The sequence below is a fragment of the Stereum hirsutum genome (genome assembly GCF_000264905.1).
Source record: "Stereum hirsutum FP-91666 SS1 unplaced genomic scaffold STEHIscaffold_1, whole genome shotgun sequence".
In the NCBI taxonomy this organism is placed as follows: Eukaryota; Fungi; Basidiomycota; class Agaricomycetes; order Russulales; family Stereaceae; genus Stereum; species Stereum hirsutum.
Window position 1 is genome coordinate 2,468,070 of NW_006763131.1, and position 24,576 is coordinate 2,492,645.

A 24,576-nucleotide genomic window follows, 5' to 3' on the forward strand; every position below is an offset into this window, starting at 1 on the left:
GCTGTAGGTAGGTGTTGTGGTGCGAGCTGGCCCTGGCATCCTGGCGCACTGGCGCACTGGCGGAAACGGCGCCCTGGCGCGGGTGGCTTCCAGGGCTCTCAGGGCTCTCAGGGCGTTTGACGTTTTGCTGATGTGTGCGGGTCTGACGTTTCCAACACCGTGCAATACCGCGACACCCGCGGTTCCGAGTCTCACGACGGGTTTGAGCACCGGTAATGAGAGTTCCAAGCTTGGCTCAAGAGAGATATTGGGCTTTTCTGATCTCAGATTGAATCAGAACCACCTCCGAGTCTTATCTGCCCTTAGTATATTTTGTGCTCGTTTTTAAGTGTCAGAGCTATGCTCGCACACCGTCATCTATTCGGAATCGCCGGTGTGGCAGCTGGCTCACTCTCACCATTCAACATCGTAGGCAATAACCCGCGGTAGGGGCACCGCGATGGTAAGAGGTGAACCCGTCGCACACCGCGGGTCACCCGTACCCGTCACTACCCGCACGGGTGCACGGTGCTCGGCGGGTGTGGGTGTGGGTCCTGGGATCATCTCTGGCACCCGCGGTTGGACCCCTTAGTTGTCACGATCTCTGTAGGCCGCTACAAATAATCTCTAGCACAATGATATCAGGCAAGTCAAGCCACACGGTGTCAATTCAACCTATGGCGGTTCTGTTGAGTTGATGGTTTATTTTCCAATGTTCCTCTCGTTGTACTGTCCTGCTCAACACTATCCCCTCCGCGCATGCTGCATACTATGCAATGCAGGAGTTCATTAATTACTCGCCTCACCCGAGATATAGTCGAGCGAACGCACTGTGCGTCGAAGTTCGCAGGCGGAGCAAAGATAAATCTCCAGCCGCGCTTTGTGGAGGAACTCAGGCTGGAAGTCGTTATAGAGATGCGATCTACCAAGTGAGCGTCAATCGAACAAGACCCATAGACCTTGTTCCTAAATCGCCGACTCCGCTCTCAATGATTATTCCCTAACGACGAAGATCGACGTATCCCTCGGTGGAGCAACCAGATGCGCTTGAACATCCGGACAACTTTAAAACAGCCTGAGGCTGATGCAACCTCTCAAATCTTCCAGCTTCCAGCTCCCAGTCCCTCTTCTCACCCTCTCTCATTATGTCAATCTCAGCAGAAATATTGCATGAGATAGTCCTCGCAGACAAACTGTGGTATGTTTGCCCTTTCATCCCCCGGGATTAAGTTCTAACGTCACGCAGGATCATCTCAAACTACACTATTTTTTCTTCGATAGGTGAGCTATGGATGCTGTTTTAGCCCATTCATCGAACTAAACGGTTGCTTCTACCCCAGCCTTATGGATGATTGACCTGCTTCAAACTTTACCAATGGAAATCAGCATTGTCTGGTCAAGGAAACCCTCCGGCACTGCGGTTATATTCCTTCTGAACAGATACATGTTCGGAATATATCTCATCTTGAACGCGGTGTTTGTTATTCCCGGCTCTGTCTCAGATGAAAGGTAGTTTAGGCCATGTTTACCGCGGCAAATTGATCTATCACTGTTGCTGATTTCGCTTCTCTAGCTGCAGTACACTTGACTTTATTGGCAGCTCTTTGAAGGCAATTACACTGTTCACTACGAACCGTCAGTCAAATCTACGCCTCGTTGTTTCTTCTGATAATCCAAGATCTAAAGTAATGTTGCAGTGCTAATCACGCTCAGGGTCTATGCTATAACCTTACGAAACAAGTCCTTTCTCTGCGCAGCCTTAGTGCTCGTGCTGGTCAGGGCCGGCGTTGATCTCTGGGCACGTAGACCCTACCATTCCCTGGGTTATTGATGGTCAGCTCACTCAGTTCTATCATCACAGACTATCACCGCTGTCGCCGGTCGCTCTACCACCGGAACTCAATTTGGCGCATTCTCAATGTGTGGAGAAATCCTCTTGTCTAAACAACACATTGTTCGGTAAATTCTGCAATAGTTATTAATTACCCATTGTATATTGGCAGCTCTGACGTCCGATACAGATGTAGGCTGTCTTGTCATAATATTGCGCGACCTAAACTCACCCGTGTATGCGTATCTGGCCCTGGATAGCTTCTGTCGCTGTCGTTGCCATATCTCTGGTCCTCGATACGCTTGTCTTTGCAATCACCCTCATCAAAACATATCGACACTTCCTAGAGATGCGACGACACAATCAGAGTAGCCTCACTGGTCTTTTGCTACGCGATGGTGAGCTGCTCTCTATCTAGCTCGGCCTAAGTCACAGTACTTAAATTCGCTGCCTCCCAGGAACGCTTTACTTTTTGTAAGTCGCATCAGAAAGCCGTGCCCTTCTCTTACGTGACGACTGAAACATTTTTTGAATACCCTGCAGTGTGGTCTTCACGATCGCAGCTGCAAACTTTGCATTGGGACTTGTACGTGCCTTCTGCCAGCCAATCTATTGTATCTTTTTTCCTACTTATCATTCCACTAATGTAGACTTCGGTGTTGAACGTATGTGCTGTTATTCCTTCATGTCCTGCTGATTATAAAGAGTGCCTGTTTGTTTCAACGTAGGTTTCCGAAACTCAAACACTGCTGTCAGAACTTCTACAATCGTATCTTGCTGTGTATGTCTACATAACATACTGTTTGAGTACGCCGTTGCCTCGTGAGCTAAAGTATTTAAACATTCTACCAGAGCTCCGAACCTTCTCATTAATAGGCTCTACCTAAACCTTCGAGCGATGAGTCGCCAAAATGACACCGTAACATACAAATACAATGGCATGCCCGAACCGGCCTTCGCCCAAAATCGATTCTTAGGCAACATTGGCGCACCGCTCGATCCTGATTGGTGGAACACCCAGTTTGATGATGATGAGGGCGATGATGACGAGCTGACCGATCAGAACGGCTCAGTAACACCAACGGTAAATAACGGGGTCACCACTCTTGTCCCAGTTGTGAGCAGCATCGAGAGATTGTTACAGCCTCAGAGGACTGCTAACATTGGTCACAGGTTTATGAGGGAGAAGGCCACGGCGACATCGAGATGATACCCATCCACAGAGAGTCTCAAATACCTATCGTAGGCCCACCGCGTTCCATCAACGTCGTGGCCTGAGTGCTCGTATGTAAATTTCTTCCAGTCTCTCTACGCAGACCTCTCAACTGACCGCTAAACAGTGACTTCACTCCCTCAGCAGCGTGATCACCGAAAGCGTCCCTTCCGCTGCACCGACTCCACTGTGTCGGCACAGATACGCATTTGAATCCAATGACCCATCAGTTCCATATCTTGTTTTTTTCTTGGGCGTACTTTCCTACTTTTATCACGACTGAACTATATTTCTTGGATTGCGCGTTTATCTTGATACTGTATTTGCGTACGATTTCGGTATTTGGAAACCGGACATATCGCCGTTCCGTCAACGTCGTGGCCAGTGAACACTCGTGCGTAAATTTATCCGGCCAAAGGACCATACACTACTCCCCCGCAATTATATCTTGACATCTACTTCATAAGCTCGGAGGACGGGCAATGGTGTCGAACTCTTGTCTGTTACTAGCTGAATGCACATACCGTATCAAACTGTACATCTACCTAGTGTATTTTGCCTTCACGCTGTCCATATCAACATCCCGCCAGAACTATTCTCTGCCATTCAGTTGTTCTACCCTAAGTGCAGTCGCCAGTCCGACGGAATCGTGTAAAGACGACAATGTGTATATCGTACAGAAAGCATTGCAAGGATAGCAGGGACTCTACGGTGATGAGGTCGAGTAGATGATGGTGTGAAGATGACTTAGATGATATATACATTGGCAAGAAAGGCTCAATAGTGAGTAGTTAAACAAACGGAAAGCGTACGAGATAAGGTTTGAATCAGAAAACACAATACCATATACAGTCCTAATAGTTCATAACAGCGTCCTCCATTTCATTGCCCGAGTAGTTTGCGTAGTACTCTGCCTCTTCCTCCATGAGCTGCTGCCATTCTAGGACTCTGTCGTGAGCCATGACCCTATATGGACGACATCGGAAGATTAGCTCAACGAGAAGTGGACTTGGAGGGAGTCTGGAAGTGTCCTCCGGGGAGAAGTAACTTACTTGGAAGGATCAAAGTTTAGCACTTGGAGCGTTTCTAAGCTAGTCGCTCGCTGGCCATTCGATAGAAGCGTGATAAGGTACAAAGGTCAGAGTACAGGTCAGAACGATGCACATAGAGCCCTAGAAGGAGAACGGCGACTAACCGATAGCGCGACGTATGCTAATGCAGGGCGATTGTGATAATGAGTACCTGGTGCAAAAGTAGAGGATTACAGGTTACTCACCTTGTCCTTTCTCGAAAGTACGTCTCAGATCCACTTTGACCCGTTCCAACGTCTGGCCCTGCGACTTGTGCACGCTCAACGCCCATGCCAAAATGAGCGGTACCTAAAAGGGTGCCGACCACCAAGACAAGTTGAGGGTGATTATGTCAGTTTAGTATACGTGCAAAATAACAACGCCGAACTGATACGGATGAGATGACTTTACCTGGAGCCTCCCAGCCTCCGTACCCCCAATCACATTATTCACTGTAAACTCCGCCGGGATACACAGACACTGTAGTCCGTTCGTGAATCGAACCACGGGCCACAGGGCGGAGCTCTGTTTGATGACCTTGGGCACTTCCTTCTGTGACCCGTGCTCGTCTTCGCCGGAGAGGATGGCTTGATGGGTCGACATGCCTTCGTTGTACGATTTGAAGTCAATGACCTTGCCGACCGAGCCATTGACGAGAACACCTTGACGCATGTTCTATTGGAGAGTATGTGAAGAGTTAGGAAAGGGGAAAGGTTATGGGGTGAGGGTAAAACAAATACGGACCTTTATGAGCATTACCTGGACCACCGAGGGAAAAAGAAGTTAAGATTTTTGTGGCAAGGCAATCAGATAGAGACGACTATATACCTGTGCTCCAACCTGTTATCATCCTCCAGGGTCAGTAAATAACATAACATTCGACCAGACGTCTTATACTGACCTTCAATTCGATGACCTTCGGCGCCATGATTCTATCCAACAGTTTTCTCATCTTTTCCATGGAGATCATCTTTTCATCCGCATCATATCCCGGCCAATCTTCAGAGTTATATGTATAGACGGGTGCATCGATCTGCGCCAGTCGACTTGAGTTCGCGAGGTATACCTCGTTTCGTGTCGGATATCTGTATCGGTCAAAGCAGTCATAAGTAACCATAAGTAGGCGTGAGTTTAGGCGAGAGAGGTAGACGTACAATTCGGTGGGTTCGATTCCGTCGTCGTATGTTACTGTGCGGGATAGAGCGTAGAAGCGTGCAGAAGCTGCAGGAGTCATGTTGCCGTAGCGCATCATATTGAGCATATCAACGAACTCTGCATTCAGTGCATGATCAATATCGGGAGTATAAAATGGTCAAGTCTTGAGTAAGAGGATGAGGCAGCTTACCTTGGTCTCGCTGTCGGAATACGCGAGTGAGCGTAACGGGCTCGCCTACACATCTCCGCCATGCCTCCGAGTCGAAACAGAAGACGGTCGGGATGACGACTTTGTCACGTCGATCTGGTACTGGTGGAAGTTGGAAAAAGTCGCCGCTCATGACCAGCTAAATTTGTGTCAGATGATTGTATATTATGTCCTTATAAAGGTAAACATACTTGAATTCCACCGAATGGGCGGTGGCCATTGTCAAGTCGAAGATATCGCGCGATAAAATCCTACTCACTCAAATTCAGCATGGACTGTTGTGTTGACGCGATGAGATAGATTGGCCTACCAGCTTATCGAACAAACGACCATCGATCATGGAAACTGTGTCACCCGAATCTATCAGCCTGACATACTCAACGTCCGGAAAAGATGAAGAATAAGACACTAACTTTCGTCGATGATGAGGGTCTTGACTTTCCTCCACCTCCGCCTCACATTCTCCATACTCTTATTCGCCGCGATCATCCCCGCCAGCTTCTTCTCCTCCATGTCTCCTAGTCCTATTCCTGCCCACGAATGAAGTGTGCAGCCGCCGATGTTGACCGAGGCAATGCCCGTGGATGCGGTAATGCCGAGGTCGCTTGCTGGACGATGCTTGAAGAGGTCAATGATCGCCCGAAGGAGGACGGACTTTCCGGTTCCTGTTCGGGTGAGAGAGATGTATTCAATGTGGCGTGCGAGACTTAGAGAGAAGGGGCGAGAAGGCAATCTGGTTCACTCACCTGCTGAACCTGTAAAGAAGACATTCCGACCGGATTTGACCTGTTGTAGAATGCTTTTCTGCTCATCAGAAAGTTGAATCTGAGGATACGGCCCCCTGGGCTGACTTCGTGGTCGGGAGGAGCTCGGTTCGTCAATGGGATCCAGAGCTGACGAGTCCGCCGACGCTTCGCGGCTCGACCTTGAAGACCTTGAAGGTTGAGAGAGACGAGAAGGGCCTGCGCTTAGTGAGGTCTGAGATGACGATGCAGCTGCAGCTGATAAAGTTGGAAAACGAGTCGATTAGTTATGGTTCATGTTGCAGACGAGTGAGCTGGCACCTTGTAGTGCGGGGCCGAGCCATTTCTCTGCTTCAGCCCGAGAAGTAAAGCTTTTGTGGATAGCACCGGGCCACCTTGATACCTACGATGTTCAAGAATATGAATACCCCGCACGACACAGGGCTCTGACCCGGACTCAATCTTACATTGTCTTTACACTGGGGATTGGAAAACATGGTTCCAATTCAGATATATAACACCTTAATCGGGATGAGAAGGTTCGCACCTCCTGCCAAGATTCATATATCCTTGGGCCCTCCTGGCCGACCTTGACAGCGTAGTATTTTTGCTTCGGTGCTTTCGGCATATAGTGTCCTGTTCTGATAGTAGACTTCAAGATAGTTTGCGTGTACTGAAGTGGTAATCGTGAGCCAGCTGGAGCTAGTAGGTATATCATCGAGGAGAAATAATCACTGAACGGAATCCTCGTCGGTAATGAGAACGCGTCGCGCTGCGCGTCGTGGTTAAATGAGATGTTCAAATTCGTCGCTGTCGCGTCGAACAATATCGTGGCGCGCCCGTTCTTTGGCGCTCACGTCACGCCGACAATCTGGCTCCCCCAGCCGCCAGATGCCACGAGATCTCCATGCAGCTTGCCCCTGTCCAGCGTTGTCTTTGTCCGCGCAGTACGTGCACCCACCAACGGTGGCGTACATAGTTGCATCTACACGTCCTTTGACTGTTTCTCTTCCCAGTCGCACTGATGACAACCGGGAAGGATGCTCAAGGTACAAAATCCATGGCAATACCAAAGCCAGACCTCCCCCTTTTCCATTGGTCTTCTTTCTTTCCCAACGCACAGGTCGTCTATATCACCTCCGTCGAGGTTGCCAACGCCGAATTTCTACGCCTCTGGACCGTCCATCCATACTCAGTCGTAGGCTTTGACCTCGAATGGAAACCCAAATTTCACAAGCAGGGGAGGGACAACCCAGTCGCACTGGTGCAGATTGGATTTGAAGACACGATACTTCTTGTACAGGTTAGTGCGATGCCAGGTAGCTAAGTGTTGCTTGCTACACTCGCTTCCACCGTCGTTATATCATCATTTCCTCTACGTCCTCCTGTACTATGCTCTCGAGGATAATTCATCTCGCCACTCCATCTAGTTTTCCCTCGCTGCCTGCTGGACTTCCTCGCGTCGCCTCATGTTTACAAAGTAGGAGTCAACATACAAAGTGAGCACCTGTGATTTATTGTGACTCTGTCTGTAACGAAACTTGTCATTAGATGACTGCAAAAAGCTCTTCAAGGACTATGGAGTCTCAGTCTGTGGTTGTGTTGATTTGTCGCTCCTTGCACGGTCCTGCGATCCCCAGTGGAAAGGACCCTACAGTAACGATATAGGCTTGTCACGCTTAACGTCGACATACCTCGGTCTTCGTCTAAGCAAAGGACCAGTGCGGACGAGCAACTGGGAAAGCGAGCTCACACCATTACAAGTGGATTGTGAGCGCTCTCCTTTGTCCACTCCGACATCTACAAGGGGCTTTCGCTCAATTATACACTGCTTTTCTTGACCACATAGATGCCGCCAATGATTGCACTTCGGCTCTCGTTGTCTACTACAAGCTCATGGCCAGATTGATCGTCATGGACCCCACACCGGATGCGGAATGCTTCATGTTCGACGTGATAGGAGGTGCTTTGCGTGTCACGGGCGATCCGGTCGGCAGACTTTGGTTTCCGTACAACCCCCAATACGATCCGGGCCCTCCACCGATACGAAAGATAGACTCGACAGCGGAGAAGGATTCGGAGATGGAGAAAGACGGTAGTGGCGAATCGGCGTGAGGAAGGCTTTTAGCATGGAAGGTTGTCAGACCTGCTGTATCGATTATCCTATCGCTTACTAGCCCTGTTGTAACGCCCTTTGTGGTTTTGACCTTACAGCTGACATCACGGAGCGCGCAGGATCAGCCTTGGCTTGGCGTACATTATGATGAGATCTGCAAACCAATGCATCTTTGCTTGGCTTCTTTCTAGCGTTGTTCCTTGGAAGATGTTGACGTCCGGAATGCGATGTTGCTGTGTGATGACTTCTACACGACGTGTTCTAACGCGGCTCCGGCAGCATGCACGACCCTCAAGGAGCTCAGCGCTCAGGAGGGACAGAAACGTGTCGGGCGGCCGCCACAGCGCTCGAGGCAAATTCGCATTGAAGTGAGAAGTCCCGGTGAATTGGCTTGTCGACTCTTCTCTATGGTCTCGAACTCGCGAGAAACATCGTACCGAGTAGAACATACATACACCTGCTACATTTACATTCATGCTTTTGTGGCCGCCTGGACGTATCGTGACGGGGACACAGGACGAGGAGACGCCAAGGAACTGAACTGGACACGAGTGACGTGATCGAGACCAGGCGAAGTGGCAGAAAGAGCCCGCCGGAGGAAAACAGCTCTGACGACGTCCAAGGCGCGAGGCAGCGTCCTTCAGCCGCCGAATCTTTTCTTTCCTTCCGACACTCACTCTCCTTTGCACCGTCTCGTTTCGTGAGCGCGGGCCTTGCAAGTCGCCTTTTCGCCGTCCTCGCCATCCCCGGCGAACAGTACCAGTACGAATCGGGCCTAACGACTGCCCGTTCTTCTCGATCAATCTCTACATATCAATTCTCCTTCCCATTCCGTCTTGGGTACGGTTGCCCAAATAGCGAGACCTCGTGGACCAGGAGTCGCATATCCATCGACCACCATCAGCGATGCGATATTCGACAGTGACTGCGGCCATATGCGCAACAGCGATGGGGTCGCTGCCCATAATGGTATCAGCAAGTCAGCCCCAGTTCATGGAGCAGGTGCGTTGTCTTGTTGCTATCATGATATATTGTTCCATCCCGAAATCTGGCACTTGGAAGTTCTTATCAAATGAGATGTGAATTGTGCTGCTTACACTGTTGGGTGCACCTCTGGTCACTGCGTAGGGCTTTCTGTTTGATTGGAACCCTGCCGGTACGACAGTACCAATTCCAGTCACCGGTGAGTAGTAGACCCTACCTCTATGCTTCTTGAGTTTTGGGCGCCTGGAACAGAGCGAGGACTCGGTTGTGCTGATGGGGTTTTGGTGTTAAAGAACAGTGCGAGACGATAACCATCAACTGGAGTAGGAGTACCGCGACGGGGTGAGTTCTTTTTTTAACTCTTTTTTACGGAGCTATGGGGCGTGCTGACTGACCATGATACACTGCTTGCGTCTGTCTTCCGCGACTTGCAGACCAAATCCCACAGCACCGTATTACCTCCAGATATTCACATCGTGCGTCTCCTTCGTTCCCGACCTGTCGGTACCGTGATTGACAGTACCATCGACCTTCTTTAGAACATTCATCGTCCCATTCATCGTCGCTGCTGGTTCTGGGCAGAGTTTTGTAAGTTGCATTTCCTATTTATGACAGGACTAGAATCGATTCGTGCGGGTCATCAGATTCGGCGTGCTCGATAAGCACTTGGACTTGTGTCTTGGTTAGCAGTTAGTGACAGGAATTCGAGGAGGCTGTGAACAACGTGTACTAATGCATCTTCCTTTTTATAGGACTTCGATGTCCCCTTCGTGCCCAACACACAGGTAAGTTGCCGGCTGCTTTCATGACTTCATGATTTCCGCTGCGCTCCACAGCTAATTCGAACCTTCCTGGTTCATCCATTCTCTAGTACCAAATATGCATGGTGAGCACTGCCTCAATGCTTAGACGCGCGCCAATAAATAAAGTAATAGGACTGATTTTTTCTCCTGGTCGGTGAATCATAGTTCGACTCGTTCGGCGTGACAGGCGGCTGTCAAGCAATCTACACCGTCATCCCCAACTCAAACTCCTCGAGTCCGTCATGTAACAATGTCACCTTCCCGGCTGGTGCCATGAACGTGGATGGGGAGGTTTTCAACGGCGCACTTTCTCAGTATGGCTGGGTACCACAAGTACGTAGAATAGACCCCTCGAATGGCATGAAGGAAGACAGTTGTGGCTCATTGCATCTGCCCTGTCAGTGTACAGATATTTCTGTTACGCCGAAAAATGGCACACCGCCATACACTTTCGAGGTGCGTTCGATTCGTGGTATCCTGACTACTTCAGTTTGATTTGGGGAGAGTGCTTTATCTGACAATGAACCTTTGACCCTGACCAGATCGCTCCAAGCAGTCACCCACCATTGAACATCACTTCGGACACCGCGGATACTATGAACTGGACTGTATCTCTGGTCCGTTAGTTCAAGGTTTTTTTGTGTCGCTTTGATACTGACCATGGCATGCAGTCATACGGAAGTTCATTCTTCCTCACGGTCGGCGATTCGGAAGGAAATCGATGGTCCCAAGGCCCAATACACAGTGGTGCAAACTCGGATACCGCCTGTCTAGACCTTTCTCGCAGGTGAATGTCTCCTTGTGTCGCTTCTTGCGGCATCCCCGTGTGATAATTCTTTCTGCTTCATACTTACTCTCACCATTCAGCGACACCGCCATGGTCACTCGCTCCACCGCCATTGGTGCTGGTGTCGGAGGCGCATTCGGTGGTCTCCTTTTAGGCACTCTCCTCGCTTTCGCCTTCTTTGTTTACCGACACCATCGATCGGGCGGCCAAGGCATGAACCCCTTCAGTACGAAGTTCACATCCATCCCGCGGTTCTCCATGTCGGAAGAGGGGCAGCCACAGTATGATGAGCTGGGGCACGTTGTCACTGGCGGGACCGTCTCGCATCCTGGTCGGTCGCCAACTTCGGCGTTCTCAAGACAGCCGTCGGACACACCATATACTGTCGAGCCGTTCGTGCTTCCTGGACCATCTCCTAACGAGTCTAGCAGTGGACCGGACACGCAGACGAGTGCGCACGACGTGGGGTCGTCGACGACGAGCCGTCCAAATACGGCTCCTCGGACGGCGTTCGGCAGCACGAATGGACAGAGTGGAAGCTCGGGACCACGGACGCTCTCAAGCGACAGTACCAACGATCTTCCTTCTTCTCCTTCGGGCGACCGAAGAGACGGCAGCAATTCCTCTGCACCCCCACAAGCAGGGAGAGGAAATTCGCACGTTTATGTTGTGCATCATGATGGAGGGAGGGCACCGGTGACGGTGTATACGGAGGATGGTGCAGAGGTGGTGGAGCTGCCGCCGAGATATATGGATGATATGCGGGAGGGGACGCAGCCGCGAGGGAGGGACAGTAGTGGCGGCGGCGGCGGCGGCGGCGGCGGTGGTGGTGGTGTAAACCCGGTGGACAGGACGAGGCAGCCTGGGTCGGTGCCGAGAAAACCCAGAGGCGCGAGGACGGGATCTGGGACGGGATCCGGATCGAGGTCGTGATTGAACTGGACTGACTGACAGTGATTCAGACGACGGTTACCAAGATCCTTATTCGTTCTTACTGTGGTTCCAGAGCTTTGCTTGCTGGACTGTCGGCACGGTGCTCTTTTTCGTTAGGTTTTTATTTCTCTCGATTTCATTTATGCCACACCTTTCATGTTTGTGACGATAGCTCTCGGGGTCGATAGTATACTGTAACTAATATTTGTGCAGTTGCTATGTGCTTTTCGTTCTTTTGTCTCTCTGGTTTCAACCTCTGATGTTATTGCTTATATTTTCCCAGTCTTTACCCCACAGCTATGTATACCTTTACTGACGATCTATCCACCCTTTCTTGATTTACTACTCACCCTATCCACAGCCTCCTGCCGTTACCTTCATTTTCAAGCATGTCCCTTTGTTCATGCTATTCGTCCTTCGTTGACCTTTTTTTGTTTGCTTTCTTGGTTATTTGGCTGACAGCCATCTCTGTAGAGTACTTACATCTATTCGCCGTCAATGGTGTTCGCCTTGACTGGTACTGCCATATCGTCGCGACTCGACCCCCCTGCCTACTTTCTGCTGCCTGTCGTATTTTGCGTTCTGTTCAGTCAATTTGTCTGCATAACTGTATCACAGAGGCAGTATCATCTGTGCCTACATCCGAGTGCGCCCAAAGTCTGCTGTTCGCATTCACTCGTAAGAGACAAACACCCCTATCGGACAAGCCCTCCATCGCCTTTCATCCATCAGGCTCCACCCCCTCGGTAGCTCCAACCCTGATGCCGGTCCTGCGTGACTTTCTTTTGTTGAAACTGTTTCTATGCCGGCCATGGGCTCGTCGGGCTCCCGGGACTCGGTTAGTCCGTAGGGAGAGGGCGAAGACGACGAGAGGATAGATCGTAGTCGATCGTCCATCACGGTCATGGCGTCTTCTGTCCAAGACTACGAAAGGTAGCGCGCATCCCGTCAGCGATGGTCGGATGAAGCAAAAATCATGTAAATAAACTCTACCTGAGTAAAGTCAGGCGCGAAAAGCGATGGTGCTTCCACGGGAGCGGCGGTGATTTGCTCGAGTATATCCGCGAGCCCGGCATCAGAGGTGCACAATGCTTTGAGCAGGACATGAGCCCTGATATCACAAAAAAGAAGAAAAATAGAAACATCAGCCTTCCCTTCCTTTTTGCGAAAGTAAATGGGAGGAAGAAACGTACGGGTCACCGCTGGGAGTCTTGAAATCATTGGAGACCGCTCCGGGGCCTGATCCACTGACCAGCATCACGAACGCATCTTCTCTCCGCTGTGCTACGATCTCGCGTTCATCCTCGACGTCAATTCCGGTCCTTACGGTGTGTGCGGTCGTGGCTGCGGCCGGACTACAGAGCCAGGTGACCCAACTGGCTAGGTATAGGTCGTATGAGGGATCTCGCTCGACTGGGGCTGGCGCCGAGGAGGGAGACAAGGGAGGAGTAGACTGGATGAGTTGCGAGATGATGCGATATATGAGGGTAGAGGGAAGGGCTGGGTGGTGCGTTGTTAGATGGGTCAGGAGTGGTGTCCAGATCGCGAGCGTTGAAGGCGAGGGGAGGAACTGTGATTTTTGGGTCGCGCGTTTTCTATGCGAGAAGGTACAGTCCGAGAAGAAGGAGATGTGGGATGTCAGCATTGGATGACTGTCCCGGTGAGGAGCGGGGTCTATGACCACTTACTTCTTCGACAACGGAACAAGCATGCCCTTCTCCAGCAACGCATCACAGACCTTATTCAAAGCCCACCTCTCCTTACTGTCCACATCGTCCGCCTCATCTTCTCCGTTCCCATCCACACCAGCCTCCCGACCCCAAGCGAACTCTCCGCTCGCCACATCAGCAGCCACTACCGCCTCCGCCACCCATCTCTCCATATCCCTCTCTACCTTTTCTATTTCAGGCCGATATTGCATTCTGAGCGAGGCATCGCGGGTGACGATTTTCAGAAGGGTTTTATACTGTTTTAGGAGAGGCTCCAGAGGCCGAAGTGTGGGTTGAGAGGAGGTCGATGTGGATGGGTCGGGGAGGGTGGGGTTTAATGTAGGGAGGAAGTAATGGTGGAAAAGCCAGTTCATCGACTACAGAGATAAAATCGCAGGTGCATGTAAGTATTTGTCAGTTACCAAACGTGCAAGTATGGTACCCGCGCAGACGTACCTGATTCGCAGCCTCCCTCAGGATCTCAAGACTAGGTAGATCCTCATGTGTAGCTGCATGCCTCAATTCGACCAACCAGGCTGGAAGACCTAGTTGCGCCGCGATAGAAGCGATAGAACGGGCATATGCACCGACTTGTAAAGGATCGACGAGACCGTTGACTAGTCGAATAATGGAGGTGGCGTAACTCTGGCGCAGTGGGAGGGATGACTGTGCGGAAAGTCCACCTTGGGATCGCGATGGGTCGCTGTAATCTTGCACGAGGATGGATAGAATAGCGTGTGTGGATTCCAGGGCATGTGGAAGGGTAGTTATAGCTTTCCAAGCTGCAAGCTTGGCTGTAAGTATCAGGAAGTGTGGCACTTTTTTTCGATGGGAATTGTACACACTCTGTTGAGAGCAAGCGTTCGTGCTTGCCAGTCATTTTCATCAGCGAAAATCCAAGAGCAGAGTCCATCTAGTTCTGCGAGAGAAGCAAAGGGTGTTCGTCGGGGAAGTCTCATGGTGGTCGTGCTGTATGAGTGAAGGATGAATTTTCTGGGATTATTTCACGCGTCTTGACGCGTTCCGCCGGACCGCCCTGAAGCTCAAAAATTGTGTAGAGCTTCACGCATGCTGCACTGAGTGCCACGAAAAACGAATGATCAAGAACAATTCAATTCAATTCAATTCTGAGATAGATACAGATAGAACGCAAATACAGATAACATGAGAAAAAGATGTTCGAGGCCATAGTCAAGCACCTCCCACACCGCCGCACGATAATGCAACGACGGCCGATGAATCCTGGGAGGCGCTCCGGCTTAATTGAGCTCGCTGAATTGGCTTCCTCTGGCCCAAACCACAGCCATACCCTACGCCAAAGCCGACGTAGAGTTGCTCCGCGATGAGAACGACGAGAGCGGTGGTGAGCGTCGATGAGAGGAAAAGCCGGACGCGCGACGGACCGATTCCTTATTGTGGAAGATTCCGGACGCGGTTCCCACGGCTGTGAACCTTCTGCTGCAAGTCAGAGTCGAGAATTGTGCAACGGGTTCCTTTCTATTCCGTGTGCGTGTGCAAGTGACGTATTCGGGCTTGGTCAAATACGCAAGAGGAGCAGGTACACGATGGGTGTCGTCTCATCCCCAGATTGACATCAGCCAAACCCTGTTGAGTATAAGTACTTCAAATTATGATGAACCGCATCAAGACGATCGCCTCCCATCTTAATCCCAAACGTCTCTCATCTCATAGCAAGAAAATGTCGACCACGGTTCATAACGATAACAAGGCCTGCTGCACGGTTCCTGCTGTACCCTCTTCGTATCAGCCCAAGGGAAGTATCCAGAAATGGGGAGGGTTTGAGCAGGTAGGTATCGTCTTCCAGCACCGTCTGAAGCATCACTTATGCCTCGCCATGCTCAGGTCTACATCACTGGCCCAGAGAAGAGCGACAACGCCATTCTCTGTGTGTTTGATATATTCGGGTCAGTCCCACGCTCTTGTCCCATCCATAACTCCCATCCCTGTACTGAATGCCCTCATGAATTCGACAGTTTCAAGCCACAAACCCAGCTCGGCGCCGACATCCTCGCCTCCTGCCTCAACACCCGCGTCTTCATGCCCAACTTCTTCTATCCCGCAGAGCCCATCTCCCTCGACAACTTTCCGCCTCAGACCGATGAACAAAAGCAGGCACTCCAGGACTTCTTCGGCGGGACCGCTAACCCGCCGAAGACGGTGGGGAAAGTGGACCAGGCCGGCGAGGCGCTGAAGAAGGATGGCTACAAGAAGTTGGTAGTGTACGGCTTGTGCTGGGGTCGGTACCATTTCGGTTAGGTACGCTGTGGGATATTTGAGACTAACTAGAGATGTTTCTATGTATAGGTGGTAAAGTCTCCGTTCTCGAAGGATCCAAGTCCGACACAGTCTTCAGCGGCGTAGCGACAATGCATCCCGCGTATGTAGAATTCGTTTCTCTTTTCTTCCTTCTCGATGCTGACTTCCGTGTTTTTATCATAGTATGCTTTCCTCCGAGGATGCTAAATCCCTCACTGTTCCTCTTGCGCTCTACGTCTCTCCTGACGAACCCGCTGACGAGTTCACCAAGATCCAAGAGATCATATCCAAGAAGCCGTTCGCGGACAAGAACGATAGCAAGCTGTACGAGACGATGTTCCACGGATGGGCCGCTGCGAGGTCGAACCTGGACGACGAAGAGAATAAGAAACAGTGAGTTCCAGATTTCACGAGACACAGTTTCCTCTCGTTCCAATCAAAGAGAATAGGGGCTAATAAGCTTTGTGTGGCGTGGCGTGTGGCGCAGGTTCGAGGACGTGTACAACAGACTTTGCAACTTCTTCAAGGGAGTCCTTGCTTGAATTGCCTTTCCATTGTACGATGTTCGTTGGGGATATGCGATGTACGCTCTTGTCGAGGTGGTGTATGATCATGTAAACTCGATGTGAATGGAATGGAAATACCCAGATCGTACTACTGTTTAGCCTGCTACACTATCCGTTACAATCATTGATAACATCTGTGGTGAGAATTTGTTCGTTGTGTGCCGATATACGTCCAACAAGCATGCACGACATTATGCCCCCCTATCACTCAGGTTGTCTAAACTTGTCCAAATAAATCCCCAACCACACACACTTCCACCCCCTCCAACATTTAGCTCCAAGCCCTTTGCAGACTCCCATACTCGCTATGTTATTCTCCGCAATGTCCACCGAAACGTAATCCCTCTTCCACCTTTCCGACCCATCACACTCATCAGCCCCGACACCATCGAATATCTTCATGAGCTCGACCCGCATGACCGCCTTCCCCAGTCCAGTCCGTCGTGCCTCGGGCCGAACGTACAGTGTACCGATTGAGCCCTCGATAGTGGTGAAACACCAGGCGTCTGGCCCTTTCGCGTTCGGAGATGAACGAGGATAGGCGCCCGTATTCGAGAGCTTTGCGAGCGTCGCCACCACCCTCTTCACAGCTGACGTAGAGACCACCTCATCTAGGTCTTCCTCCGCCATCGTCCTCCATATGTACCGTGCCTCGTGCGCCTCCGTGACAGGGGCGACGGTATCTCGGGTGAAGAGGAGTTTCACGTATGGCTCTGTGAGGCGCTGTAGGACGTCGGGTGGAATGTGCGGGAGGTAGTGCATGTTCAGAGAGCCAACGGAAAGGATATGTTTGGTTGGGTAGAGGTGGGCGATGAAGCTGAGAGTGGAGTGTAGAAGCCGGTAGGCTTCAGCAAATCGAGCCTTCTCGAGCGGCGGGTCGTCGTTGTTAGGCTCTGGCGCTGGATGTGAAGGCTCGAACTCGACTGAGGACCAGAACCATAACTCGACCTCACCGGGGCGGGAGAGGTCGAGGATTGCGACGGACCATGGCTCTGAATCGGGTGGAGTCGTGGTAGGGGCAAATGAAGCGAGGACGAGAGACGACGACGAGGCTGGATGAACTATGAGGTATTCTTGATTGAGAGACCAGGGGAGGTGAGGGAGGAGATGTGGAAGGACAGTATCGTGCGCATCTGGGTGGATATAGATTCTCGGGACTGTAGCACTAGTCATAGTGAGTGCAGAAGAATGAGAGCCAAAGATCCTGTTGAGTTCAGCAGTACTGTTTGTTGGCCGGGGGCCTTTCGTGCTTTATAAGCAACGCATTCATCGATACGAGCATATGGACAAAATGCTGAAGCGCCTAGTCACTTTGTATAGTTGGGCAAACAAGGGGGATAAGTGCGCCATAGAGGCTGAGAACAGACGTTCCTAGCAAAACTCAGTCGGCGGCAAGGTGTGCCCATTTTGTTAGGGCCTGCGCCTACTAACAAGTCTCGTGCACGAACTTCGGCCACGCTACTTGGATTGAGAAAAGCGACATCGGAACAACACGGCAGTCAATGTACGTGTTCGAATTCTGTGTCGGACGACATGGATCAACATGGATCTGGCTTGGGAACGGCGAGAAGAGTCTGGAGAGCGTCTGGAGGCGGCTTTGGTCGAGGCGATTGTGGCCCATCAACACACAAAACGGCGGCACCTGATTCGCTGGGAAAGGCCGGGTGGCTGAGTCATCCTGATTTGGCAGTTGGCTGACATCAATCTGAGCGCTGCGACAAAACCGAAACTGTCTGCTCGACCAGCACCACCACACATCCTCCCCAACCACTTCGACCGTACTTCGCTGCATTCCATCGGCGACGACGACAACGACAACGATGGCTACACTTACCTGCCTGCGCTCAGCGCCCCGCCTGTCGCGAACATTTACCCCAACACTTATGCATACCCGTCGGGCGATGATGTCTGCGTGGCGCAACCCAGAGTCTTCTACCCCAACAGCCTCGACGTCTCAAACACACCACGACCCACCACTACACGACTCCCCACCCGTTGTGGTCCCGAACTCTAAGACTCCTCTTAACCCGGACGCTGCGTCCCCACAAACGGCTGCTAGGCCACCACCTGCTCCGAAAGCTGAGCGCCCCAAGCCCCAAATACGAGCGAGGAAGGCTGCACTGTCCATCGTGCGTCTTTGATTCTTTACATCGTGAATTGTCTCCATTTCTCATCCTCATCTCACCAACAGACCCCCACCGCCGTCGAGCGCCTTCGGATATTGCTCCACAGTCCAACCCCACAACTAATTCGGATTGGCGTACGCAACAAGGGTTGTGCCGGCCTTTCCTACCACCTTGAATATGTAGACAAGCCTTCAAAGTTCGACGAGGTCGTCAACCAGGATGGTGTTCAAGTCGTCATCGACAGCAAGGCATTGTTCTCGATCATTGGAAGTGAGATGGACTGGAAGGAGGACGCGCTGAGGTATGTTCTGTTTCTTCGGTTCGCGTCATTCCTACTATACCATCCTTCATATCACACGTCACTTTTCCCTGTCGCATTACACTCGCAGAAACGACGACAACAATGCTTTCTGCTTTGCCGTCTTTGCGTTTGCTCTTTCCTCTGCCTTCTCATTTGCTCATTATCATGATCTATTGTTCGGGATTATTCGGATATGTGGAGCTAACGAATACCCGTGTTTTCTCTGAATTTGCGCGCTCGCTCGCCTGCCCCCTTGTCATCTGCAGTTCCAAGTTTGTCTTCAAGAACCCGAATATCAAAGACGCATGCGGCTGCGGGGAATCCTTCTCTATCGGATCCTGAGACATCACACCACGGCCCTTCTCCGGTTCTCCTCCATCCTCTATCTTATTCTGGCTCTGTTATGCTGTTCAACCTGTACACGTTGTTGCCTTCCTCTTCGACATTCATCTTCGGCATTCTACACCCGCATTCCCTCGCTCGCTCATTCAAGATATCCTGTATTGATACGACTAGTAATACATTGATTGCATCGAACCACCCTACGTTGGAGATCCGCGACGGTTTCGGTACTAGCACCTGTCGGACGCGGTTCTCTACCTTTTTCGCATCACAGTTCTTTTCTTTCCTGGATCCAAACCAATCACCTCTCTATCCATGCATGGCTTTAGTTTTGTAGACGAATGTTTCGCTTTTCTAGTGGTTTACTCACCTCTACCAATCTCGACCCATCTCATGTTGTAACTTCTCCCGACCGAAGTCCAGACGAACGAAGATACCCCTGAGTGAAGACAAGTAGAGTCACTGAGGTGAAGGTATTTGCTGGCGTGCTAGCCTGGCTGTGTTGAGTTATCATGTCTCTCCATTCCGGTAAGCATGCGGAATCTACCATCGGAGTACTCAGACGATTCTCGTCCTATGAAAGACTCAAGCCGGGCGTTGTTTTTCGCGCGTAAGTCGTTTATCTGAAGTGTACATGCAGTTCAGTTATCGACAACATCATCGTTACCCGAGTCAACTCTGGTTCGAGCTACTACTAATCAAACAACATGTAAGTACAAATGAAGAAGTCTAAGCGTAAGTACAACAATATATCCATCCTCTAGAAGCAAAGAGAAAGAAGAAGAAAACAGCGATCCACTTCATGTACACCAGCGCGAACATATCTTGTCAAAACGTATCGTACACACTCTACTAAACCGCCCTTCTATATAATTCTCTCCGTCCTCCCGACCACCCACGGCGATACCTCACCATACTTGACAGGTATCACATCCGACGGCCGATGTCCATCGAATTTAACCCTCGAGCGCCAATAGTCATTCTGGCCACGGAGGCCTCGCAATCTCCGTGTCGGTTTTCCATAGCCAGAACGGACCTGTGTTCGAAAGTTACATATTCTTCAGTACTCGAGCTGCTTTACTTTGAGAGGGGTAAGGACGTTGTGGATAAATGGATTGGGGCACCTACCAGCCGGATCGCCTAGAAATGAGATATCGTGATGGAATAAGAGACGGGGTTCAATTTTAAGTCATGTCCCGGACAAAGAACACACCTCGCTCATGGTGAAAGCCAGTCCAGGTGCCCACCACGCCTGCAGCACTGCATACGCCGCCAAGCTGGACGCCTTCGGAGCTGTGATCGTACCAAGCTACGTTGAAGAGCCAAGATAAAACGAGGACTAGAAGAGCGACCGACCTCCATTGGTCCGTCCCGTCGTATCGCGAGACCTGCAACTGTCATTAGTATCAACGACCGCCAACGCTTACAAAAAAGACATACAAAAGTCCATCTTATATTCCCATCTTTCATCAGTCTCACCGTACCCTTCGTCGCCCTGCTCCCAGTCTGACCTGTACCCACACCACGCATGTGGCCAACGAACTGGATCGGTGGTCGGGATGGATCTGGTAGAGTAGCGAGAACGGAGGGGTCGGTCTCGACGGAGACGAATCGGAGATTGAGAGAGAGGAGTCGGGTGGCTTCGTCGATGTCGTTGTCGAAGAAAGAGGGCCGGTGACCATTGGCCTGCAGAGATATGATATGTGGTGTGAGTGCGGCGATTAGCAGTACAGTGGCGGGTAGCGGTACGCACGTTGAAACCTACAGTCGACGAGTGTGATATTCATGCTTAGTGGCCATCGAAGGTGCTTATGGTATGAGACCATACATACGGATTAGATCGCTAATAAAATAAAACCCGTCCATCAGCCGAACTGTACAGAAGAAGGATATGATACAAGGCATAACTCGAAATGATACACACTGGTAATCACAAAAACATACAATCCTTAGCCAGTGCCCATCCACACCTGCCCAATCCTCCTTGATCTTCCTCACCTCCGGATGCGTTCCCCTGGCTGAATACGCCCGCGTCGCCTCCAAGCCTTTCGTCAACAGCGGCGGACGGTCGAGGGCTTCTTCCGGCCAGCGCGTATCGATATCTCGCAAGTTAGCGGTTACGACAACGGCGAGCGCATTGATATGGGTCCAGTCCACTTCATGAGGACCTGGTGGTCCTCTGGTTGCGACTGAAGCCGAAGCCGATGACGAAGACGAGAGCTCATCCGCGTCCTCTTGGAGTCCGTTAGAGAACTCGCGATAGGGCCCCCATTCCCTCGAGCGAACATAGTTGCGAAGATCGTAGACGTACGTCCGCGCACGTAGGCGATGGTCGAGGTAACTGTTGGACTCGTCGGTGAGTAGTGTTTGCACAAATAACGCGCGTAGATGGGCGGTGAGCTCGATCTGGGTCCATAGAGGGTCGAAGCGTAGAAGGGATGAATCTTCGACGACGTTAGCGGCCCATGTGAGATTAGGAGATGGTTCGTATCCGTCAGAGGTCCATGAGCTCGGATGAATAGGCGAGGCCTGTGTAATTGCATCCATTAGGACTTCGAGCACCTCTCGATGGTCGGCATCCTCCATCGCGAGCACTTCCACTCGAACACGTCGCTGAAGCTCTGTTCGCCAGTCATACGGCGATGTAAGGGAGCCAGGTTTGGACGTCGTTTGAGGTGAAGGAGACAGAGAAGGACGGGGATCGTCGAACGAGGAGAGAAAGAGTTCGCGCCAGAGATATTGTTGCTCTGGGAAGTATATTACATCGTAAGCATGTTCACAGGTTTGAGAGAATGAGGCAACATCGCGAGGATGACAAAAGAGCAGAATCTTCTGTAATAGTTCAGAGGGAATCGTTGCTATTGGCGTCGAGGTCATCGTCGTCGTGCTCGAGCAAGATTGAGAGGTACCCACAATCCGGTCCGACCCCTGAGGAGGAAGCGCCAGGGTCACGTGGTAGGTCTTTTAAACGATCGCGGATTCGCGTCGCCGTTCCCTGCGCGTCTTGTCGTCTTTCCATTGCGTCCACCATGCGCACACAAGCTATAGCCATCCTACTCTCGGGCTCATCGCTAGCTTCGGCCTTCCAGGTCCCTCTTCTTGATAAAATATGGCCATCTATGTCTCTCGAACAGCAGCTCGCCCAACAGGTACAGCAAGTACCAGACGCTGAGCTTGCCGCGAATTCGACACGTATTGCTATCATCGGTGCCGGTGCTGCGGGCTCAAGCGCCGCATTCTGGATTGCAAAGGCGAGGGAGAGGTATGGACTTGATGTAGAGGTAGATATCTATGAGAAGGAGGGCTACATTGGTGGACGTGAGTGCTTCTCTTGCCTGCTCACACCGTTCAGTGTTTGAGCCCCTGGCGCGCAGGGAGTACGACGGTATACCCATACAACGACACGACGTACATGCCTATTGAGCTCGGTGCTTCCATTTTCGTGGAGATCAACAGGAACATGTGGAGGGCTTCTGACGAATTCAACCTTACTCGGTATGGGTTTACGAACAAGGAGGATGACGATGAGGGAGAGCTGGGCTTCTGGGATGGAGAGAAATTCATCATCACGGTGAGGCTTCCCCTATTTGGCTAGTACTGTGGCGTTAGGGCTGTGCGACTGACACGTATCTCAATCGGTTGTCTAGCAAGGGACCATGAAGGGTACGATTGGTGGCTGGCTCGACAACATCAAAATGCTCTGGCGTTATGGCTTCACTTCTCCTATGAATGCTCAGAAGCTGTATGTAGTCTTCTTCTCATACATTCTTCCACCCTCAGGACTTCGTCAACTGATCGACTTCTACTATAGAGTCAAAACAATGACGGACCAGATGGACAAGGCTTACGGGCTAGAAAGTCCTTCATGGGAAAACATCACAGATCTTGTCGAAGCGTTCAAATGGTCTGAACTTGTGACGACGACCGGCGCAGAGTATTTCGCCAGCCATGGCGTTTCTCCACAATTCACGAACGAAATCATAGAGGCTTTGACAAGAGTCAACTATGCACAGGTTCGTCGGGCAACGTTATATAGCGCAACTCTTGATCTGAGGCTGACATTGTCCGCAGGACATCGATAGGATCCATGCGCTTGAAACTGCTTGTTCCATGGCAGCTTCGGGTGCTGCGAGCGTCAAGGGTGGCAATTGGCAAATATTCGACAAATTCGTTGAAATCTCCGGCGCCAATATTTTCCTCAACACCAAGGTAAACGCTTTGTGCACCAAATGCTTTGATAATTTGCTAACCAACTTTGTCAGGTCAACTCCATCACCCGCAAATCATCCACAAAATGGACCCTATCTACGTCTTCAAAAACCACAGACTACAACTCTGTGATCCTCGCGGCACCCTACCACCTCTCCTCCCTTCTCCTCCCCTCTGATCTCCACTCCCTCATTCCCAAACAACCTTACATTCACCTACACGTCACGCTTCTCACCACCACGGCTCCCAACCCAAACCCGGCGTACTTCGGCTTGGGAGCGGGTGCGAAAGCGCCAATAAGTATCTTGACGACGAAGGAAGGTGCAAGGAAGGGTGGGAAGAGCCCAGAGTTCAATTCGCTGAATTACTTGAGTAAGCTGAGGAAGACGGAGGTTGAGTCCAAGCCCGCCGGCGAGGATGAGCAGGAAATCAAAGAAGAGGAGAAGGAGGAATGGGTCGTCAAGATCTTCTCCATGGAGGAGATCTCGGATGAGTGGCTTGATTTCGTATTCCAAGGACAGGTCGGCTGGGTTTTGCGAAAGGAGGTCAGTGAATTTCTTGATTGCGTGTAAGAGTTTGGGATCCTGATGAATTTCTTTCTCAGTGGGATCCATATCCCGTTCTGCCGCCAACTGCCTCCTTCCCTCCCATCAAGCTTGATCGAGGACTGTTCTACGTGAACGCATTTGAACCGTCAGCAAGCCTTGTTTTCTTTCACCTTATAATCGTCACTAATATTCTGGCCAACTTAGATTCATGTCAACGATGGAAACTGAGACCCTTGCTTCCCGGAATGTCGTAGACTGGCTACTGAAGGAGGAGTACGACGCTGCCATCTGTCCTCCCAAAACGTCGGACGAAGAGGGCGGTGCGCCGGCGCAGGAGAAGGCAAAGGGTCCATTTGTGTATGGATGGGATTGTTGAAGATGCTAGGATCTTGGATGAGGTCACTACTGACTGGGGGATTGTGTTCATCGCTATATATTGCTTTGCTAATTGTTTATCGAACCGTCTCGTACGATCCTATGTTATAATCTTCGTCGTTTAGTGTTGTGGAGAACTAGTACCCGACTTCTCTTGCTTTATGCACTGTGGCCACTGAGGTCGAGCATGTTTCGCAAGGGTCGACAGTCGCTACAAAGTCGGCCCGAGGCATCGATTGAACCACGCGCAATGCACGGCAGTCAGTTGGAACGGCGAACCTGTTCGGGCGTTTTCGGCGGT

At 51.0% G+C, this 24,576-nt stretch overlaps 9 protein-coding genes across 9 annotated transcripts; 6 read left to right on the top strand and 3 right to left on the bottom strand.

The window, feature by feature from the left end:
* Window positions 1–1,124: 1,124 nt before the first annotated feature.
* On the top strand, window positions 1,125–3,603 carry STEHIDRAFT_136359 (uncharacterized protein; the record flags this gene model as incomplete). The annotated part of the gene is made up of 13 exons (XM_007298837.1): window positions 1,125–1,177; window positions 1,366–1,488; window positions 1,553–1,664; window positions 1,841–1,938; window positions 1,983–2,002; window positions 2,071–2,208; window positions 2,269–2,284; window positions 2,354–2,396; window positions 2,461–2,475; window positions 2,539–2,591; window positions 2,687–2,927; window positions 2,984–3,094; window positions 3,151–3,603. The coding sequence occupies 12 exons, from the start codon at window positions 1,125–1,127 to the stop codon at window positions 3,086–3,088; spliced, it is 1,017 nt and encodes a 338-aa protein (XP_007298899.1). The 3' UTR covers window positions 3,089–3,094; window positions 3,151–3,603.
* Window positions 3,604–7,356: 3,753 nt separating this feature from the next.
* STEHIDRAFT_164762 (ribonuclease H-like protein) lies at window positions 7,357–8,392 on the top strand. The gene is made up of 4 exons (XM_007298838.1): window positions 7,357–7,518; window positions 7,630–7,698; window positions 7,751–7,969; window positions 8,049–8,392. The coding sequence occupies exons 1-4, from the start codon at window positions 7,512–7,514 to the stop codon at window positions 8,312–8,314; spliced, it is 561 nt and encodes a 186-aa protein (XP_007298900.1). The 5' UTR covers window positions 7,357–7,511; the 3' UTR covers window positions 8,315–8,392.
* A 596-nt stretch (window positions 8,393–8,988) lies between these two features.
* Window positions 8,989–12,454, top strand: STEHIDRAFT_117500 (uncharacterized protein). Its single transcript, XM_007298839.1, has 12 exons — window positions 8,989–9,317; window positions 9,444–9,498; window positions 9,593–9,641; window positions 9,734–9,775; window positions 9,839–9,887; window positions 10,052–10,084; window positions 10,171–10,185; window positions 10,268–10,435; window positions 10,505–10,558; window positions 10,645–10,719; window positions 10,774–10,889; window positions 10,970–12,454. Exons 1-12 carry the CDS (start codon window positions 9,282–9,284, stop codon window positions 11,820–11,822), a joined length of 1,545 nt encoding a protein of 514 aa, XP_007298901.1. The 5' UTR covers window positions 8,989–9,281; the 3' UTR covers window positions 11,823–12,454.
* A 21-nt stretch (window positions 12,455–12,475) lies between these two features.
* Window positions 12,476–14,490, bottom strand: STEHIDRAFT_71311 (Las1-domain-containing protein; the record flags this gene model as incomplete). The annotated part of the gene is made up of 6 exons (XM_007298109.1): window positions 12,476–12,746; window positions 12,816–12,933; window positions 13,016–13,417; window positions 13,511–13,908; window positions 13,988–14,320; window positions 14,377–14,490. 6 exons carry the CDS (start codon window positions 14,488–14,490, stop codon window positions 12,495–12,497), a joined length of 1,617 nt encoding a protein of 538 aa, XP_007298171.1. The 3' UTR covers window positions 12,476–12,494.
* Window positions 14,491–15,230: 740 nt separating this feature from the next.
* Window positions 15,231–16,350, top strand: STEHIDRAFT_45926 (dienelactone hydrolase; the record flags this gene model as incomplete). Its single annotated transcript, XM_007297884.1, has 6 exons — window positions 15,231–15,338; window positions 15,395–15,456; window positions 15,526–15,788; window positions 15,857–15,929; window positions 15,992–16,201; window positions 16,296–16,350. 6 exons carry the CDS (start codon window positions 15,231–15,233, stop codon window positions 16,348–16,350), a joined length of 771 nt encoding a protein of 256 aa, XP_007297946.1.
* Window positions 16,351–16,578: 228 nt separating this feature from the next.
* Window positions 16,579–17,547, bottom strand: STEHIDRAFT_151820 (uncharacterized protein; the record flags this gene model as incomplete). Its single annotated transcript, XM_007298840.1, has 1 exon — window positions 16,579–17,547. The coding sequence occupies one exon, from the start codon at window positions 17,545–17,547 to the stop codon at window positions 16,579–16,581; it is 969 nt and encodes a 322-aa protein (XP_007298902.1).
* A 572-nt stretch (window positions 17,548–18,119) lies between these two features.
* On the top strand, window positions 18,120–19,564 carry STEHIDRAFT_117503 (uncharacterized protein). Its single transcript, XM_007298841.1, has 3 exons — window positions 18,120–18,503; window positions 18,566–18,801; window positions 19,068–19,564. Exons 1-3 carry the CDS (start codon window positions 18,195–18,197, stop codon window positions 19,141–19,143), a joined length of 621 nt encoding a protein of 206 aa, XP_007298903.1. The 5' UTR covers window positions 18,120–18,194; the 3' UTR covers window positions 19,144–19,564.
* A 196-nt stretch (window positions 19,565–19,760) lies between these two features.
* Window positions 19,761–22,020, bottom strand: STEHIDRAFT_164767 (uncharacterized protein; the record flags this gene model as incomplete). The annotated part of the gene is made up of 5 exons (XM_007298842.1): window positions 19,761–20,179; window positions 20,272–20,283; window positions 20,357–20,531; window positions 20,584–20,829; window positions 21,088–22,020. 5 exons carry the CDS (start codon window positions 22,018–22,020, stop codon window positions 20,121–20,123), a joined length of 1,425 nt encoding a protein of 474 aa, XP_007298904.1. The 3' UTR covers window positions 19,761–20,120.
* A 129-nt stretch (window positions 22,021–22,149) lies between these two features.
* STEHIDRAFT_89550 (FAD/NAD-P-binding domain-containing protein) lies at window positions 22,150–24,422 on the top strand. The gene is made up of 8 exons (XM_007298240.1): window positions 22,150–22,461; window positions 22,518–22,714; window positions 22,791–22,885; window positions 22,955–23,156; window positions 23,215–23,352; window positions 23,406–23,897; window positions 23,957–24,045; window positions 24,105–24,422. The coding sequence occupies exons 1-8, from the start codon at window positions 22,173–22,175 to the stop codon at window positions 24,274–24,276; spliced, it is 1,674 nt and encodes a 557-aa protein (XP_007298302.1). The 5' UTR covers window positions 22,150–22,172; the 3' UTR covers window positions 24,277–24,422.
* The last annotated feature ends 154 nt before the right edge of the window (window positions 24,423–24,576 follow it).

What these genes read in the sequence shown, in the direction of transcription:
- STEHIDRAFT_164762 (XM_007298838.1), top strand. An exon ending in AGTAGGAGTCAACATACAAA is followed by an intron (nt 7,699 to 7,750) that starts GTGAGCACCTGT and finishes ACTTGTCATTAG; the next exon opens with ATGACTGCAAAAAGCTCTTC. An exon ending in CACACCATTACAAGTGGATT is followed by an intron (nt 7,970 to 8,048) that starts GTGAGCGCTCTC and finishes TTGACCACATAG; the next exon opens with ATGCCGCCAATGATTGCACT.
- STEHIDRAFT_117500 (XM_007298839.1), top strand. Translation starts at nt 9,282, where the DNA reads ATGGTATCAGCAAGTCAGCCCCAGTTCATGGAGCAG. An exon ending in AGCCCCAGTTCATGGAGCAG is followed by an intron (nt 9,318 to 9,443) that starts GTGCGTTGTCTT and finishes GTCACTGCGTAG; the next exon opens with GGCTTTCTGTTTGATTGGAA. An exon ending in AGTACCAATTCCAGTCACCG is followed by an intron (nt 9,499 to 9,592) that starts GTGAGTAGTAGA and finishes TTGGTGTTAAAG; the next exon opens with AACAGTGCGAGACGATAACC.
- STEHIDRAFT_117503 (XM_007298841.1), top strand. Translation starts at nt 18,195, where the DNA reads ATGGCTACACTTACCTGCCTGCGCTCAGCGCCCCGCCTGTCGCGAACA. An exon ending in GGAAGGCTGCACTGTCCATC is followed by an intron (nt 18,504 to 18,565) that starts GTGCGTCTTTGA and finishes TCTCACCAACAG; the next exon opens with ACCCCCACCGCCGTCGAGCG. An exon ending in TGGAAGGAGGACGCGCTGAG is followed by an intron (nt 18,802 to 19,067) that starts GTATGTTCTGTT and finishes TGTCATCTGCAG; the next exon opens with TTCCAAGTTTGTCTTCAAGA.
- STEHIDRAFT_89550 (XM_007298240.1), top strand. Translation starts at nt 22,173, where the DNA reads ATGCGCACACAAGCTATAGCCATCCTACTCTCGGGCTCATCGCTAGCT. An exon ending in GAGAGAAATTCATCATCACG is followed by an intron (nt 22,715 to 22,790) that starts GTGAGGCTTCCC and finishes TCGGTTGTCTAG; the next exon opens with CAAGGGACCATGAAGGGTAC. An exon ending in CAAGAGTCAACTATGCACAG is followed by an intron (nt 23,157 to 23,214) that starts GTTCGTCGGGCA and finishes CATTGTCCGCAG; the next exon opens with GACATCGATAGGATCCATGC.